Source organism: Mobula hypostoma, chromosome 7 (assembly GCF_963921235.1).
Source record: "Mobula hypostoma chromosome 7, sMobHyp1.1, whole genome shotgun sequence".
Taxonomy (NCBI): domain Eukaryota; kingdom Metazoa; phylum Chordata; class Chondrichthyes; order Myliobatiformes; family Myliobatidae; genus Mobula; species Mobula hypostoma.
The window spans coordinates 187,167,968-187,187,812 of NC_086103.1; the positions used below are offsets into that span (position 1 = coordinate 187,167,968).

The following is a 19,845-nucleotide window of genomic DNA, read 5'->3' on the forward strand; positions in this document are numbered from 1 at the left end:
TACCCCCACCATAGGAAACATCCTCTCCACATCCACCCTATCTAATCCTTTCAACATTTGGCAGGTTTCAATGAGGTCCTCACGCATTCTTCTAAATTCCAGTGAGTACAGGCCCAAAGCTGCCAAATGTTCCTCATATGTTAACCCCTTCATTCTGAAATCATCCTCGTGAATCTCCTCTGGACTCTCTCCAATGACAACACTTCCTTTCTGAGATATGGGGCCCAAAACTGTTGATAATACTCAAGTGCGGCCTGACTAGTGTCTTATAAAGGTTCAGCATTACCTCCTTGCTTTTATATTCTATTCCCCTTGAAATAAATGCCCACATTGCACTTGCCTTCTTTACCACAGACTCAACCTGTAAATTAACCTTCTGGGAATCTTGCACAAGGACTCTGAAGTCCCTCTGCACCTCTGATGTTTGAATTTTCCTTTTCCCAAACGCATTATCATACATTTCCCAACACTGTATTCCATCTGTCACTTTTTGCCCATTCTTCCAATTTCTCTAAGTCCTGCCACGATCACATTGCGTCCACAGCACCACCTGCCCCTCCACCTATCTTCGTATCATCCACAAACTTTGCCACAAAGCCATCAATTCCATTATCTAAATCACTGACAAACAATGTGAAAAGTAGCGGTCCCAATACTGACCCCTGAGGAACACCACTAGTCACTGGCAGCCAACCAACCAGGAAAGGACCCTTTTATTCCCACTCACTGCCACCTGCCTGTCACCCATTTTTCTATCCATGCCAATATCTTTCCAGTAATACCATGGGATTTTACCTTGTTAAGCAGCCTCCTGAGTTGCACCTTATCAAATGCCTTCTGAAAATCCAAGTAAACCAGAAACACTACCTTCCCTTTGTCCACCCTGCTTGTTACTTCCTCGAAGAATTCTCACAGATCTGTCAGGCAAGTTTTCCCTTCACAGAAACCATGCTAACTTTGAGTTATTTCAGGGTCTCCAACAACCCTGAAATCTCATCCTTAATAATAGACTCCAACATTTTCCCAACCACTGAGGTTAGGTTAGACTAACTGCCCTATATTTATCATGAGGGGTGACTGATAAGTTCGTGGCCTAAGGTAGAAGGAGATGAGTTATTAACTTCAAACTTTCTGCATAATCACTCAAAGTGTTGAACTGCTTGTGCATGTGATGACAGCTGTATAACTCATCTCCTTCTACCTTAGGCCACAAACTTATCAATCACCCCTGCTGTGGATACTTTCTGGAGGTCCAAGATCCGTATGCTCCACGACCGCTGGACTAAGTGTGTAAATGCAGGAGGGGACTGTGTTGAAAAATAAGTGTGCTTGGTTTTCTAAAATTGAGTCCTTCTACCCTAGGCCACAAACTTATCAATCACCCCTCATATATAGCCCAAAAATGACACCTGGTCTTTATGGAATTCACATTTTTCAGGCTTGCCATACAGGTTATTTTCAATAAGGCGTCTGAGTACTCTCTGAACATGCTGGATGTGCTCCTGATGAGAGCGGGAATAGATAAGGATGTCAACCAAATACAGAAACACAAACTAGCTCAACGTGTCCCTGAGCACCTCGTTAACCAAGGCCTGGAATACAACAGGGGCGTTGGCCAGACCAAAGAGGATCACCAGGTATTCATAGTGGCCAGTAGAGGTGCTGAAAGCCATTTTCCACTCATCCCCTTCTCTTTTGCGAATCAGATTGTAAGCATTGCGCAGTTCAATTTTGGAAAATATTGTTGCTCCCTGGAGATGTTCAAACACAGACGCCAGCAAGGGAAGAGGGTAGTGGTTCTTCACCATGATGTTCAGGGGCCGATAATCGAAGCAGGGACAGAGCTTGCTATCTTTCTCGCTCACAAAAAAAGAAGCCCACTCCTGCCGGCGAGGTTGACGGACGGATAAACCCCATGCTCAATGCCTCCTTGATCTGGACTAGTGCCAGATAGGAGATCTATGGCACAGTCGTACGGTCGGTGTGGGGGCAGGATGGTGGCCTTTCTTTTCCTGAGAACCTCAAGGAGATCCACTAACTCAGCCGGAATCCCAGACAGGTCCATATCCGAAGCTGACGCATGAGAGGATTCATGGAATGGATCTTGAGCTGGACCCAGACAGGTAGACGGGCATGCCGGTCCCCACCCTTGGAGCACCTTCAGAGACCATTCGATCCATGGGTTATGTCGGGATAACCAGGGGAGACCAAGTACCAGTGGTAGTTCAGGTGAATTAACCAGATAGAAAGATATTTCTTCATGATAGTTGCCAGTTGGAGGGGTTGGGTGGAAAGGTGGATCTGGCCGTTTCCCAGAGGTTGACGGTCTAGCGTCTTGACGTTGATCTTTTCTCTTGATTCCTGAGTTGGAACTCCCTATCTTTGAGCGAGAGAGACAGCCGTAAGATTCCCGGCTGCACCAGAGTTGATGAACACCTCAAGTTCATGCGTCTGAGACCTCCACGACAAGGAAGCTGTGAGCATTACACAATTAGAGGAAGCTGACTGAAGAGAGAACTGACCTGTCTCTGCTGCAAGGGTACAGAATTTGACTGCATAGGCTCTCACTGTTCCTCTGCCTTGGCACAGGTCCAAGAGTCTCCTGACCCCATACTGGAAGATCAAAAACCCTCTTTAACTCCGCCACAAAACATCAGAACGACTGGGCTGTGGGGTATCCTTGCTTCCTTAAAGCATTGAACAGGCTAGAAGATTGACTATGTACGCCAGTTTTCATGCATCATCACCAAATCGAACAGGCTGGGCTTGGAATGTCAGCTCGCGTTGGGTAATAAAATACCTGCAACCATCGGGATCACCAGAATATCTGCCTGGAGGTGGAATACTCGGTTCTTGTACGGACGCAGGTGTCTGTGGGGGTCCGAATGCAGGAACCAGCTCTGGTCCGGCACAGGAGCGGGAGCATTAGTAGCAGAGATTGTCGGGGCAGCAGAAAAAGAGGATCTGTGAGATGCTGTGAGTGGGACTTAGGCGGCCTGAGGCTGCTGAAATGCGTTGGCGAGAACGTTAATGGACATCAGCTGATGCTGGCTGTTCACAGTAAGTTTGTGGACAGCAGCCGTGAGTGCAGAAATCGCAGACACCCGAGTCCGATTGTCTGTGGAGAGCTGTTGAACAGTTGCAGCTAGTGAGACTGGGCTTGTCGGCATGAGGTTATCTGCCTCATTGCCTCCGTAACTTCACTGAGAACAGATTCCGTTGCCTGTAGCTTGTCTTCTACCTGACCAATGAATCTCATGGCCAAGGTCAGCTGCTCTCTCTCTCTCTGCTGTGTCCATCTTTCTGTAGTCGAGACTTGCTGTCACCGCGGTTCGGATATGGCCCAAGTGTGGAGAGAGAGACCCTGAAGCAGGTCGATAGATCACAGACTTTAATGTGAACAGTGTTAAAGGGGAAAGAAAACAATAAACGCTAGGGCAAACAGGGCCGTTAACTAAAACTCTCAAATGGGAGAACAAAACATACACTGCGGCTGAAAAGAACAACTAAGAATAAAACGAATACCGCTGGTCTTCAGAGTCAGTTGACTCGACAGTCCAATTTCTCAGGCAAGGCCAAATGCGAACAGGCAGCGAAGCGTTGCTATGCTGTGCCCAAGTCTCAACAAATGCTACAACGGAATGAATGGATTTAAATACTATCGCAATGAAATAATAATTAGCTGACACGTGCATATTCACAAGTGTAATTGCCGTATCTACTGTGCTGTCGGATCCGTAGATGTGACACTATCCCTTTTGTACAAGTGACACTTGCCCCAGAAGAGGTCCTAATTGTCCAGAAATCTGAATCCCTGCCCCCGCTCCAATTCTTCAGCCAAACATTTATCTACCACCTCATTCTACTCCTACCCTCAATGTCATGTGGCATAGCCAGTAATCCCGAGATTACTCCCCTTGAGGTCCTGCTTCTTAGCTTCTTTCCCAACTCCCTGTATTCTGTTTTCAGGACCTCCTCTCTTCTTCCCAGGGCTGAAATGGCTAACATGAGGGGGCAGAGTTTTAAGGTGCTTGGAATAGGTACCAAGGGGATGTCAGGGGTAAGTTTTTCACACAGAGAGTGGTGGGTGTGTGGAATGCACTGCCAGCTGCGGCGGATACAATAGGGTCTTTTAAGACACTCCTACTCTCACCTACCCCCAACAATGGTCCTTCTGCACTTTTATATAATTTGCCGTGCTCTGTATGATCACCCCTCATTTTCCTACACTCCAATGAATAAAACCCTAACCTGCCCAACCTCTCCCTATAAATCAGGCCCTTGATTCCAGGCAACGTTTTCGTAAATCTGCTCTGCACTCTCTCCAGTTTAATGTCATCTTTCCTACAACAAGGTGACCAAAACTGAAACTGATACTCTAACTGTAGTCTCAGCAACACCTTGTACAAAGGCAGTACAGTATAACATCAGTATACTGTACCCAGTGCCCTGATTGGCAAAGGCCAGTGTGTCAGGCGCCTTCTTCACTGCCCTGACTGGCTATGATGACACATTCCGAGAGCTGTGTACGTGTACTCCAAGGTCCCTCTGCTCTACAACACTCCTCAGAGTTCTAACATATCCTGCTTCCGTCTGAGTTCCCAAAACTCAACACCTCTCACTTCAAACACAGAACATCGAACACTAAAGCAGAGTAAAGGCCCTTCGGCCCACAATGTTGTGCCGACCCTTTAACCTCCTCTGACCCTTCCCTTCCACATAGCCCTCCATTTCTCTATCATCCACGTCTCTCAAATGTCCCTAATGTATCTGCCCGGTAGCCTCCCTTGGCATCGTGTTCCGACTTTGTGTAAAACAAAACTATTTCTGACATCTCTCCCCCCGCCATACTTTCCTCCAATCACCTTAAAATTTTGTCGCCTCGTGGTAGCCATTTCCACCCGAGGAGAAAAGTTTCTGGCTGTCCATTCGATTTAATCCAGCCTTTATCTAATCTTTACGTCTCAATTAAATTGCCTCTTGTCTTCCGTTGCTCCAAAAAGGAAAATCCCAGCTTGCTCAACCTGTCCTCATTAGATACTCTGTCTAATCCAGTCAGCACCCTGGTGAGTCTCCTCTGCACCCTCTCTAATCCAGTCAGCATCCTGGTAAATCTCCTCTGCACCCTCTCTAATCCAGTCAGCATCCTGGTAAATCTCCTCTGCACCCTCTCTAAAGCTTCCACCTCCTTTCTATGATAAGGTGACCAGATCTGTTACAGAATTGTTTCTACAAATGGCAAACAACAATGGACCCCTGGGGAACACCACCTGTCATGGGTCTTCAGTCTGAAAAACAACCTTCCACTCACACTCTCTGCTTCCTATCAACAAGACATTGATTGATACATCCTCTGTCCCTGAATCTCATGCAGTGTAACCTTCTGGACCATGTAGGATCTTATCAAAGGCCTTGTTAAAGTCCATACAGACCATGTCACATACACAAGAGTTTCTGCAGATGCCAGAATTCCAAAGCAACGCGCAGAGAAAATGTTTGAGGAACTCAGCAGGTCAGGCAACGCCTATGGAGGGGAATAAACGGTTGATGTTTCAGTCGGAGAACCTGGAACTGAGGACTGGAAAGGAGGGGGGAGGAAGCCAGTATAAGAAGGTGGGGGTGGGGGTAGCTGGACAATGTCACTGAATCAGAGTGACCATCACTGAGGCACATCATGTTGGTTTGTGGCAGCAGTACGGTGCAATACATAAAATATTATGTTTCTTTTTATGTTATATGTCAGTGACTTGGATGATGTAATCGATGGCTTTGTTGCAAAGTTTGCTGATGACAACGAAGATAGTTGGAGGGGCAGTTAGTTGTGAGGAAGTAGAGAGGCTACGGAAGGACCTAGACAGATTAGGAGAATGGGCAAAGAAGTGGCAAGTGGAATACAGTGTCAGGAAGTGTATGGACATACACTTTGGTAGAAAAAATAAAAGTGTAGATTATTTTCTAAGTGCAGAGAAAATTCAAAAATCTGAGGCACAAGGGACTTGAGAGTCCTTGTGCAGGATTCTCCAAAGGTTAATTTGCAGGTTAAGTCTGTGGTGAGAAAGGCAAGTGTGATGTTAGCATTCATTTCAAGAGGACTAGAATATAAAAGCAAAGATGTAATGTTGAAACTTCATAAAGAACTGGTGAGGCTTCACTTGGAGTATTGTGAGCAGGTTTGGGTCTCTTATCTTAGAAAGGATGGCTGAAACAGTTCAAAGGAAGTTCATAAAAATGATTCCAGGATGGAATGGCTTGTCATATGAAGAGCGTCTGATGGCTCTGGATTCAGAATGAGGGGTGACCTCATTGAAACATATCGAATGGTGAAAGGCCTTGATAGAGTGGATGCAGAGAGGATGTTTCTTATGGTGGGAGAGTCTAGGACCAGAGGACACAGCCTCAGAATAGAGGGGTGTCCTTTTAGAATGGAGATGGGGAGGAATTTCTTTAGCCAGAGAGTGGTGAATCTGTGGAATTAGATGTGGAAGCCAAGTCTTTATGTATAGTTAAGGCAGAGGTTAATAGATTCTTGATTGCTCAGGGCATGAAGGGATATGAGGAGAAGGCAGGAGATTGCGACTCATAGGAAAACTGGGTCAGCCATGATGGAATGATGGAGCAGACTCGATGAGCCAAATGGCCTAATTCTGCTCCTATGTCTGAGGGTCTTATTATAATTACTAAAAAAACTAGTGCAAAAGAGGAATAGAGAGGAGATATTCAGGAGTTCATGGACTGTTCATAAATCTGATGGTGGAGAGGAAGAAGGCATTCTTAAATCATTGGGAGTGTGTCTTCAGGGTCCTGCACCGCCTTGATGGTAGCAATGAGGAGGGGGGGGTGCCCTGGGTAGAGGACGTGCCCCGGGTAGAGAGGGTGCCCCGGGTAGAGAGGGTGCCCCGGGTAGAGAGGGTGCCCCGGGTAGAGAGGGTTCCCCGGGTAGGGGGGTGCCCCGGGTAGAGAGGGTGCCCCGGGTAGCGGGGGGGGGGTGCTTCATTATGGATGCCACTTTCTTGAGGCATTATCTCTTCGGGAGAACTGGATTGGGAGTTGGGGTTCCTGTGCCCTAGACCAGCCGATCCGAATGACGTCTCCATCTTTTCCTAGCTGGGGCAGTTTGTCCGCACACCGGTCATCAAGTTCCTCCTGCACTCCTCGTCGTACATCTGGTTCTTGGTCCTTTTGCTTGTGGAGTCCATCCTGGCTCAGCAGTCCCGGGAACTGTCCTCGTCCAGGAAAGAGCCCATCTACATTAACTCCTTCCACATGATCTGGGTGGTGGGTAAGTGCCTGCAGCTCGATCCGCACAGGCTGCAGACGTCGCTCGGTTCTGGCGGGAGTCGTAGCGCACTCCAGCACAGCACAGAAACAGGGCCTTCAGTTCACCTGGCACGAGCTGGCCCAGTCCTCTACCTCGACCTCAGCTCCACACTGAATTCCACAACCTTGCGAGGACTCTGCCCGTCTGCCATCTACCATCTACCAGATTTGTATTCGCAGCTTGCCTTGTTTTTCACACCAGTTACTTGTCAGTCTTTGCTTATGTACAATTTTTCATTGATTCTATTGCACGTCTTTGTGAATGCCTGCAAGAAAATGAAACTCAGGGTTGTCTATGGTGACATATATGTATTTTGATAGTAAGTGTATTTCAAATTTGAACTTAGTCTGATCTACCTGTACCCAGACTAGTCAGAGTGATGGGGAATGCATTCACCCTGGGGAAACAGCAAAAGAGCTCAGGCTGAGGCTTTATAAGGCACTGGTCTGATCGCACTTGGAATATTGTTAACAGTTTTGTCCCCTTCTCTCAGAAAGGACCTGCTGTCATTGGAGAGGGTCCGGAGGAGCTTTACAAGAATGATTCCGGGAATGAAAGGGTTAATGTATGAGGAGTGTTTGATGGCTCTGGGCCTGTACTCACTGGAATATGGAAGAATGTGGGGGGATCTCATTGAAACCTATTGAATATTGAAAGGCCCAGATAGAGTGAACGTGGGGAGGATATTTCCTATAGTAGGTGAGTCTAGGACCAGAGGGCACAGCCTCAGAATACAGGGATGTCCATTTAAAACAGAGATGAGGAGGAATTTCTTTAGCCAGAGGGTGGGGTATCTGTGGAATTCATTGCCACAGGAGGCTGTGGAGGCCAAGTCATTGGGTGTATTTAAAGTGGAGTTTGATAGGTTCTTGATTAGTTAGGGTGTCAAAGGTTATGGGGAGAAGGCTGGAGAATGGGGTTGAGAGGAGTAATAAATCAGCTGTGATGGAATGGTGGAACAGACTTGATGGGCTGAATGGCCTCATTCTGCTCCTGTGTCTTATGGATAAGGAAAGCTGGCCCGGAGCAGCAAGAAACAAGGCTATTCAACCCACCGCTCCTACCAGTCCCCATCCCATTCCCCATCCCATTCCCCTTTGTTTCCTTGTAACCCTGTAATTTATTCCAACACAGCCGGGTAGTTTACCCAGCGACCCTGCATGTTTCTGGGATGAGGGAGGGAACGGGAGCACCCAGGGGCCAACACGCCATCACAGGGAGAACTTGCAAACTCCACTCAGACAGCACTGGAGGTGAGGATCAAACCCAGATCTCTGGGCTGTGAGGCAGCAACTCCACTCTCAAACACAATAAATGAGGGGGAACTGATTTTTACAGTGGAATCACGGCCAAAGAGGAAATATTTCCCGCAATGAGTGCAATGTTCCCTCTCATTTGTAACGACCAGTGTGCGTAAAAATCTTGTGCTGTGCAATTTTTTGCCCAGTGACAACATTTGTGCACTGAGTAATTTCTTCAATAAAAACAGTACGAATAAGCCAGTTCTAAAATCTGCAGACAAATCATTGCAAACTCCGCGTTGTCAACACCGTCCGCATCAGAAACCGGAAAAGGAAATGTGATTGTCTACGATCGTGAAATATACTTAACATGCCAACGAGGTAGAGGGTGACAACCTTTTGTGCGCAGTTTAAATTCCTTTGTGCGCTGGTAGCTAAAGACCTGTATGTGCACATACCTTAGAGGGAACATTGGTTTGAGCTGCTCAGAGCTGGGATCGGTCGCATCTGATGTGGTGTTTGCATGTTCTCCCCGTCACTGTGCGAGTTTCCCCCGCATTCCAGTGATGTGTGGGTCAGTGCCCTCTGTGTGAGGGTGAGGGGTGGAGTCTGGGGGGAGTTGTTGCATGGGCCAAAGTTCAGAGTAAAGTAGGTGTAGGTCACCACGGGTTACCTTGTTATTCCTTTCCCTGCAGGTAGTTCTTTTCCTTAAGCACCTCAGCCCAGCTGGGGCACAGGCTGCCGACGGCAGCTCACCACGCCTCTGTCCTGGGCCGCTCTTTCAAGTTGTAGCCCACCTTTGAGATCCTTCCCCTCCCAGGGACGGGGTCTTTGTGAATCCTTCCCCTCCCGGGGTTGGGGTCTTTGTGAATCCTTCCCCTCCCAGGGACGGGGTCTTTGTGAATCCTTCCCCTCCAGGGGTCGGGGTCTTTGTGAATCCTTCCCCTCCCAGGGACAGGGTCTTTGAGATCCTTCCCCTCCCGGGGTCGGGGTCTTTGTGAATCCTTCCCCTCCCGGGGTCGGGGTCTTTGTGAATCCTTCCCCTCCTGGGGTCGGGGTCTTTGTGAATCCTTCCCCTCCCAGGGTCGGGGTCTTTGTGAATCCTTCCCCTCCTGGGGTCGGGGTCTTTGTGAATCCTTCCCCTCCCAGGGACGGGGTCTTTGTGAATCCTTCCCCTCCCGGGGTCGGGGTCTTTGTGAGTCCTTCCCCTCCCGGGGACGGGGTCTTTGAGATCCTTCCCCTCCCAGGGTCGGGGTCTTTGTGAATCCTTCCCCTCCCAGGGACGGGGTCTTTGTGAATCCTTCCTCTCCCAGGGATGAGGTTTTTGGAGCCTCTGTTGGTGTTTTTGTCACTCTGGGTTTTTATGGGATGGGGTTGCTAGCCCCATGTACAACCCTCCTCCTTCCACAGCCGGGCTTGGCAGAATTTTGCAGGCATTTACAGGAAAATAAAGAAATACAAAAGAATGTATGAAAAATTGTCCGTTACCAAAACCTGACAACGAGCTGTGGAGATGGAAGCAACACACACAAAATGCTGGAGGAACTCAGCAGGCCAGGCAGCATCTATGGGAAAGAGTATATCGACTGTTTACTCTTAAACTGTGCTAAGTCCTTACAGGTGGTGACGGGAATTGAAGCTGGATTACTGACATTACATGAACTGCCATCCCACCGTGTCACCACCCCCCCCCACCCCCGGGAGCGGAAATCTGAAACCTTTAAGTCTGGATTGAATCTCCTCAGTCCCCAGAGGCCTGGTGTGAGGCTGCGGAGGGGTTATCACAGGATTGTTGGAGTGTGCTCTGGAGGGAGGGGCATGCAGGGGGAGGGGGTCTGGATCACCACTTCCCTGGGCTGCCTATCCACGGGGCAATTGTGTGGGAGGGCACAGCTGTCCGGGACAGGGACAACGACACGTTTCTTCACCCCGAGGGTGCTGGGACCTCCTCCCACAGCACGGGGTGGGGATCCAGTCACTGAGGACATTCCAGGCAGAGGTCGGACATTGCGGGCAGGGGGAGTCAGTACGATAGCAGGTCAGGAGTTGAATAATCAGCTGATGCTGTCTCTACGCAGGGTACTTCTGGTACGAGTGTAAGGAGGTGTGGATCGAGGGGCTGCGTAGTTATCTGTTGGACTGGTGGAACTTCCTGGACATTGTCATCCTGAGCATGTACCTGGCGTCCTTCGCCCTCCGCATCGTCATCTACCTGAGCGGCAAGCTGTACTGCCAGGCTGACCCCACTTCCTACTACTGCCTTTATTTCACTGTCACCGGTGAGTACGTGGGGGGAGTGGAGACGCGGCTCCCTCACCCGCCCTCACAAACGTACAAAACTTTATCCAAACACAAAAGACATACCAAGGTCAGGGGCTATAATACAGTTACTGAAAACAAAGTGAAATACTTCCTGGCATTTATAATGACCCCATTCCTGGAAATCCCCCCGAACCCATAATGGTCACATGCTCCCTCTCTGAGATCCTGGCACGGATGTAATCCCCGGAAGAGGGCCAGGCAGTCGGATCGGGCAGAGCCTGAGACAGCCCACTGCCTGGATCCATGAACAGCCAACAGGGCCAGGGCCAGGCCCAGGCCCAAGAGCAAGCCTACCAGGGCATCCTCTGGGCGATCTCCCCCAACCACACACCATCACCTCCCCCCACCCCAACCAGGAGTGTGAGGCTGAGGGGCAGCAGAACTGAGGAACAACTCATTCAGATATTCAATTCAAATAAAGTCAATTCAATATTCAAACAGGGGCTGCAACCTCTCAAAGATTCGAATCGTTCATTTTATTGTCAAAGTATGCATGTATAATACAACTCTGATACTAGTCTTCTCCAGATAGCCATGAAATACAGAAAAAAACAGAGGAACCATTGAAAGAAAGGACATCAACCCCCCCCCCACACACACAAAATCTAACAGATCGCCCACACAGAACAACCTACAAGGACATCAGACCCCAAATCCCCAACCCCTCCATCTCAAAAACGAATATATCGCTCACCCAGAACTCCAACCCGCCAGTCAGCAACAAGAAAGAAAACACAGAAGACTGAATAAGAGCAATACAAATTACAGTCTACACCAATAATCACAGAAATCTCAGAATTTCAAAAACACCCTCCTGTTGGAATCAAACTCAGTACTTCCATGAAGAGCAGCCACTGACCTCCTCTGCATTCACCTCGATGCTTCGATCTTCCTCGACACTTCAAAGTGGAGTTGATCATGGCCCCGCGCCCCATCTCTGGTTTTCTCCATGAGGCAGCTCCCGCTCTCAGTCCTCTCCAGGGACAGCAGAGTGACAGATCATTCCATCGAACTCCAAACTGTATGTCACAATTTCCGAAACACACTCAAGCCAAAAAGAACAAGTAGAAGGCATAGAAAAAGTGAAATAATTGGAGAGGTTAGCTATCTGAAAGATGTCACTTGAGGAATCATTGTTCGCAGGCGCCACCTTGACCAGAAAACATGGTGACTGACTGCTCCCTCATGGCTTCTCCAGGCCCTTGCTGAGCCACTGAGAAATCCATACCCTCCAGGCTGGGACGAGGGGAAGGCCCTAGCTCCTCCTCCCACAGCGGAGAGGCCTGGAGATTTTTCTTCTTCTCTTGCCTTCCTGCCCTTTACCTCAACCCAAGCCTCCTTGGTAACCTTGCTGCATTTGTCCCGCCACCCCTCCGCCTCAGGGTAAGGAGCGGCAATGGAGGGAAGAGCTACAGAGGCCAATGCAACGTGGGAGGCCCTGTTGTGCCATCATGATGGAGTTAGCAGCCTGGCGTTTAGGGTAATTCTTACCAATATGCCAGTACTCCCTGTAGGCATGCACCGCGGCTGGGGCACAGCCCTGCAGATCCAGTAAAGCTCCCTTCTGTGAAAGCACCGCTCAGTGGTCCCAGCCGTTCCAGCTCCATGAATACCTCACGATAGAGGCCCAGACGTCCTCCATCTGGCATGAACAGTGCACGAGTGACCGGCAACCTCACCTCAGAATGCAGGGGAGGGAGGAAATCTACTTCCAGGAAGTGAAGGTGCACGTTATAGAGGGTCACCTTCTGTATGGGGCAGGTCGCAGGCTCTACCAGTACAAAGACATCTTCCACATTTATCCCCATACTCAGGGCCAGGGACACGTCTCTAATGGACTGTAGGTAGAAAAGGGACTTTCGGTGCATCTTACCGATTCAAATACTGCCCTCTTCCCCACCCACAGACACAACCATGATAGTTAACGTCTCCTCAGCACTCAAGGGTAAAGGGAGATCGTATTGCACCATGTTTTTTAGAGATAGCAGTCTGAAAGGTGGTGGCTCTTCAGTAGTCCTTTCACCAGAAACTACGGCTCCTGTGTACGAACTAAGTCCAGCCATGTTAAAGTCCCACACAGTCAGAAATCAAAACTCTGCTGAATTAACTCAGTCATGAGATTCATCCATCTTTCGAAGAGCATTTCCATGAAGAGGGAAAGCACAGTAGTCTCCTCCAGACAGCCAGGGAAGTCTGTGCGGTGAAACTCCAGCACCGACCCGTCCTTGTCCATGTTCCACTGTCTGAGCTATAGCCCAAGGATTCGCCACAAAACTTCACCCAGTCATCCCGGGCCAAGTGCCCCAGGTGGATGAGCCCTTACTGTTGTTAACAGTCAGAGAAATCCGTCCCAGCTCCCAGTAAAAGTTGCAGACACAAACCTTGGCAAGCCAGCAGCCACTGCTGCTACATGAGGACAGACTCAACAAAACTCGGCAAAACAGCCAGAAAACTACTGCACTTCCATCACCTCTCTCCACCTTCCTCTGTCATCATCACCATTCTTCAGGGTTTAATTTTAAATCAAACCAATTTTTTCTAAGAGCTCACACATAGTACTGCCCAATGCAACACCTTCCACCCCAGGTCCCCACTGTACAGGGGAAGCACCCCTGTGTAAAGAGATTTCCACTGGGGACCTCCTCTGCTGCCTGACGGTAACACGGATCACCAGGGTGTGTCCGGTCAGCAGACGAAGGTGAGGAAGTGAAAGGTGAGCAAGAGCAGCCCGTACGAGTAATGTTTTGGAACGTCACGGTGGACCTCCCTGCGAGACGGCTCACATTGTGCGGGACCTTTTCCTGCGTACTCTCCTGAGGCCTGGGTCCGACCAGCACATCAGGAGGTGGTGCGGCCTCCACTTCCCTGAGCCACCCCTCCCACAGTACTGCCCCTCCAACAATGTGGCACCCTGTGGGCTGACTATGACTCTGCTCTGAGTCAGGGGGAGTGTGCTGTCTGCATGCCCAGTCAAGAGATACCCCACCCTTGGAACTGGGTCGGGGACATTGAAGGATGCGGAGTTGGGGGTGGGGATGTGCAGGTGGGGGAAACGCAGTGGGTAATCTGTGAGTCCAGCTGGAGTTGCAGTGGGGACCGGGTGGGATGAGCTGGGTCACAGTAGGACAAGGGGATGAGTTGGGACACAGTGGGAATGCGGTTGGGACAGGATGGGATGGAATGAGTTGAGATACAGTGGGAATTTGGATGGGACGGGACGGGATGAGTTGGGACACAGTGGGAATGCGGTTGGGACGGGATGGGATGGAATGAGTTGAGATACAGTGGGAATTTGGATGGGACGGGACGGGATGAGTTGGGACACAGTGGGAATGCGGTTGGGACGGGATGGGATGGAATGAGTTGAGATACAGTGGGAATTTGGATGGGACGGGACGGGATGAGTTGGGACACAGTGGGAATGCGGTTGGGACGGGATGGGATGGAATGAGTTGAGATACAGTGGGAATTTGGATGGGACGGGACGGGATGAGTTGGGACACAGTGGGAATGCGGTTGGGACGGGATGGGATGGAATGAGTTGAGATACAGTGGGAATTTGGATGGGACGGGACGGGATGAGTTGGGACACAGTGGGAATGCGGTTGGGACGGGATGGGATGGAATGAGTTGAGATACAGTGGGAATTTGGATGGGACGGGACGGGATGAGTTGGGACACAGTGGGAATGCGGTTGGGACGGGATGGGATGGAATGAGTTGAGATACAGTGGGAATTTGGATGGGACGGGACGGGATGAGTTGGGTCACAGTAGGAAGTGGTGCAGTGTGGTCGTGGATGGGGGTGAATGTGGGGGTGACATGTTGGGACACGACTGAACACTGGGTGGCAGTGGGACCTGTATGCGTCGGGGGCGGGGGGTGCTGGGTCGTAGTTCTGCCTGTACGTGATGGCCCGGATCTGTTCCCCCACCCCTCACAGAAAGACACCAATGGATGCAGGAAGACCCGCAGATGGTGGCCGAGGTTCTGTTTGCCATCACCAGTATGCTGAGCCTGGCACGTCTCACCTCCATCCTGCCCGCGCACGAGACCCTCGGAACCCTGCAGATATCCATCGGAAGGATGATCGATGACATGATGAGGTTTGTCCTCCTGAATTCCCCACCTGTCAGCCATTACCGTGATGGAGAGACAGTTAATCCCCCCAAACCCACCTTCCGTCACCTCTCTCTCAGCTTTCGACAGCCGTTATCATGAGTGATGGAGGGACACTAAATCCCTCCAAAGCCACCTTCCCCTCATCACCTCTCTCTCAGCTTTCGACAGCCATCACTGTGCTGGAGAGGCACTAAAGGTTAACATGCAAGTCGAGTCGGTGGTAAGGAAGGCAAATACAATATTAGCATTCATTTCAAGAGCAAAGATGTGATGCTGAGACTTCATAAGGCATTGGTCAGACCGTAATTTCAGCATTGAGAGCAGCTTTCAGCCCCTTATCTAAGAAAAGATGTGCTGGCGTTGGAATGATTCTGGAAATGAAAGGGTTAATGTCTGAGGCATGTTTGAATGTATTTAATGAAGAATGAGGGGATCTGGCTGAAGCTTATTCATAGAGTGAATGTGGAGAGGATGTTTCCTATAGTGGGGGAGTCTAGGACCAGAGGACACAGATAGAGTGGATGTGGAGAGGATGTTTCCTATAGTGGGGAGTCTAGGACCAGAGGGCACAGATGGAGTGGATGTGGAGAGGATGTTTCCTATAGTGGGGAGTCTAGGACCAGAGGGCACAGATGGAGTGGATGTGGAGAGGATGTTTCCTATAGTGGGGAGTCTAGGACCAGAGGGCACAGATGGAGTGGATGTGGAGAGGATGTTCCCTATAGTGGGGAGTCTAGGACCAGAGGGCACAGATGGAGTGGATGTGGAGAGGATGTTTCCTATAGTGGGGAGTCTAGGACCAGAGGGCACAGATGGAGTGGATGTGGAGAGGATGTTTCCTATAGTGGGGAGTCTAGGACCAGAGGGCACAGATGGAGTGGATGTGGAGAGGATGTTTCCTATAGTGGGGAGTCTAGGACCAGAGGACACAGATGGAGTGGATGTGGAGAGGATGTTTCCTATAGTGGGGAGTCTAGGACCAGAGGGCACAGATGGAGTGGATGTGGAGAGGATGTTTCCATGGTGGGGGAGTCTAGGACCAGAGGGCACAGATGGAGTGGATGTGGAGAGGATGTTTCCTATAGTGGGGAGTCTAGGACCAGAGGACACAAATGGAGTGGATGTGGAGAGGATGTTTCCATGGTGGGGGACACTAGGACCAAAGGACACAACCTCAAAATAGAGAGATATCCACTTAGATGAGGGAAAATTTCTTCAGGTAGGTGGTGGTGAATCTGTGGAATTCATTGCCACAGCCGGCTGTGGAGGCCACATCATTGTGTATATTTAAAGTGGGGATTGATAGGTTCATGAATGGGCATAGTGCCAGAGGTTACGAGGAGAAGGCAGGGGAATGGGGTTGAGAGGGAAATGGATCAGCTGTATTCCAGGCTGTTTCCAGAGTAGGCTACGTGGTTGGCACAACATTGTGGGCCGAAGGGCCTGTAGTGAGCTGTAGATTTCTGTGTTCGATGTTCTGTGATGAAATGGCAGAGCAGACTGGATGGATCAAATGGCCTAATTCTGCTCCTATCATGGACGTATATGACATGAAATCTATTTTTGAAGATCTCCTCAATTATGGGGAGGGTGGTGCCTATGATGAAGTTGGCTGAGTTGACAACTTTCGCCAGCTTTTTCTGATCCTGTGCAGTGGCCCCTCCCTCGCACTCTCCCCCCACACCAGACGGTGAGTATGCTCCCCACGGTACAATGTAGAAATCTGAGTGTCTTTGCTGATACACCCTTTGACCCCACCCTGACCTCGCTCCCTCCCTACCTCCTCCTCCTCTCTCAGACGACCCATCCACAACCCTTCACCCCAAACTCACCTCCTCGCCCACCCTCCCTCCCTCCACCTCCCCGACTCCTCACATTCCCCCAACGCAGGAGGGATGTGGTCTGCGATGTCGGTGAGCGTGTCTGTGATGGGGGCGTCTGGGAATCTCACACACGTGTTTGCGTGTTTCCAGGTTCATGTTCCTGCTGATGATCATCCTCACGGCGTTCCTGTGCGGGATCAACAACATCTACGTCCACTACGTCGACCTTGAACGCCTCGGCAAGTAAGGGACCTTGTTCCGCTTACACGGATAAGTGCCAGGAGGGAGATCAGTGGGGAGGGATGGGGGGGACGAATGGACAAGGGAGTTGTGTAGGGAGCGATCCCTGCGGAATGCAGAGAGAGGGGGGGAGGGAAAGATGTGCTTAGTGGTGGGATCCCGTTGGAGGTGGCGGAAGTTACGGAGAATAATATGTTGGACCCGGAGGCTGGTGGGGTGGTAGGTGAGGACCAGGGGAACCCTCCCGCCTTGCCTCTCCTTGCTGAAGTGCCCCCACACTCAGGGCCAGGTTAACAGAGACTCCCATTCCCCCTGCAGCTTCAACGGCACCTTACAGTTCCTCTTCTGGACCATGTTCGGCATGGAGGAGCCCACCTCGGTGGATGTCTCTGAGTACATGGTGGCGGAGTTTGTGGGTCGCATCCTGTACGGCATTTTCACCATCATCATGGTTATAGTGCTACTAAATATGTTAGTCGCTATGATCACTAACTCCTTCCAGAAGATCGAGGTGGGTCAGGGCTGTGTCCAAGATAATAACTTCACTCTGTGTCTGACCCCGGGAGTGTGTGATGGGACGGTGTGGAGGGAGCGTCACTCTGTGTCTGACCCCGGGAGTGTGTGATGGGACGGTGTGGAGGGAGTTTCGGTCTGTGTCTGACCCCCGGAGTGTGTGATGGGACGGTGTGGAGGGAGCTTCACTCTGTGTCTGACCCTGGGAGTGTGTGATGGGACGGTGTGGAGGGAGCTTCACTCTGTGTCTGACCCCGGGAGTGTGTGATGGGACGGTGTGGAGGGAGCGTCACTCTGTGTCTGACCCCGGGAGTGTGTGATGGGACGGTGTGGAGGGAGTTTCGGTCTGTGTCTGACCCCCGGAGTTTGTGATGGGACAGTGTGGAGGGAGCTTCGGTCTGTGTCTGACCCCCGGAGTGTGTGATGGAACAGTGTGGAGGGAGCTTCGGTCTGTGTCTGACCCCGGGAGTGTGTGATGGGACAGTGTGGAGGGAGCTTCAGTCTGTGTCTGATCCTGGGAGTGTGTGATGGGACAGTGTAGAGGGAGAATTCACTTGTGTCTGACCCCCGGAGTGTGTGATGGGACGGTGTGGAGGGAGCTTCGGTCTGTGTCTGACCCCCGGAGTGTGTGATGGGACAGTGTGGAGGGAGCTTCGGTCTGTGTCTGACCCCCGGAGTGTGTGATGGGACAGTGTGGAGGGAGCTTCGGTCTGTGTCTGACCCCGGGAGTGTGTGATGGGACAGTGTGGAGGGAGCTTCAGTCTGTGTCTGATCCTGGGAGTGTGTGATGGGACAGTGTAGAGGGAGAATTCACTTGTGTCTGACCCCCGGAGTGTGTGATGGGACAGTGTGGAGGGAGCTTCGGTCTGTGTCTGACCCCCGGAGTGTGTGATGGGACAGTGTGGAGAGAGCTTCAGTCTGTGTCTGACCCCCGGAGTGTGTGATGGGACAGTGTAGAGGGAGAATTCACTTGTGTCTGACCCCCGGAGTGTGTGATGGGACAGTGTGGAGGGAGCTTCACTCTGTGCCTGACCCCTGTGCTGTTTCTGTTTGGATGCTGTTAGCCACTGCTGTGGGGTCTGTATAATCCATTTCATCCCTGTCTCTGTTTGCCAGGATGACGCTGATGTTGAGTGGAAATTTGCTCGGTCCAAGTTGTACCTTTGCTATTTTCGTGAGGGCCTGACTCTCCCTGTCCCCTTCAACATCATTCCCACACCCAAATCGTTTTTCTACTTGCTCAGGTGAGTGTCAGGCAGTTTAATGCTGGGGTCTCACCCCCACCCCAGAACCTCAGGGTCCGGCACAACCAGCCCCTCGAGGGCTGTTCCTGAGGTCCCTCGGTCAATCCTGTCACCAAGGAACAGGCATCTGACGTCTTGGTGTGGGACCCCTAAAACGAAGGGTGTTGAAAAGGGAGGGTGTTACAGAAATGGGGGGCTGTGTGAGGGCCAGAGGGGGTCACAGAGACCGAGAGGGATAAAGGGGCCAGAGGGTGTTACAGAGGGCTGTAGGGGAGGGAGGAGAACACAGAGACAGGGAGGGGTGTAGGGGGGTTGAAGGGGGTTACAGAGACAGGCAGGGGTGTAGGGCGAGGGTTTGAGAGTTCTGAGGAGTATAGTGGGAGGATCTTTCCTCGAGTATTGTCACCCGATCATGGTGGAGAGGCTTGCGATGTCCTGAGACCCTGAAAGTGATGCCACCTGGAGCTTAGCTCCTGGTAGGGTCCCCCATTGTGGAAGTTTGAGGGGGAGGTTCCAGGCAGAAAGATGAACCAAGGCCTGGTGGAAGATGAGGACAGTGGACGAGGAGGAAGGCTGCAGCAGTGAAGGGTCCTCAGTCACCTTGCGCTCCGTGCACTGGACCCTGACCCTGATCTGTCAAGGACGGTGTAGTGGCTGTCCGTGCACCAGCCTCCCCACGGTAAACAACCCCACACACAGACGTTCTCCATGAAGGGAGTAACCTCGAATGGAGTGATCACACGACTGGGGGAGGTGAACAGATTGGGTAATAATTTGCAAGGGCTGAGGCTGGGGCAGGAACTTCTGGTGGGGATGAGAAATGGAATGAGGGTGGGGGATAACTGGGAATGGAACAGAACCCCAGACGAATGTGTTGACCTGCGACCGGCCTTTCACCAGTGTGTAGGTTTGGTCTTCCGTGGGTCAGCGCTGGCATGGGGTAAACCTTCTCTTGGGGTCTGCCTGCAGCCATTCTCAGGTCACTGCACGTGTGGTGGTGGGGGTGCGGTGAGGTAACGGGAC

The 19,845-nt window shown here is 51.0% G+C and overlaps 1 protein-coding gene across 1 annotated transcript in view; it reads left to right on the forward strand.

The window, feature by feature from the left end:
- trpc2b (transient receptor potential cation channel subfamily C member 2b) overlaps positions 1-19,845 on the forward strand; it is a 73,216-nt gene that overhangs the window by 22,788 nt on the left and 30,583 nt on the right. The window contains exons 5-10 of the mRNA XM_063052991.1: positions 7,105-7,279; positions 10,638-10,838; positions 14,824-14,986; positions 16,976-17,068; positions 17,384-17,576; positions 18,695-18,822. Of these exons, the coding sequence (XP_062909061.1) occupies positions 7,105-7,279; positions 10,638-10,838; positions 14,824-14,986; positions 16,976-17,068; positions 17,384-17,576; positions 18,695-18,822 (953 nt within the window). The remainder of the gene's footprint in view (positions 1-7,104; positions 7,280-10,637; positions 10,839-14,823; positions 14,987-16,975; positions 17,069-17,383; positions 17,577-18,694; positions 18,823-19,845) is intronic.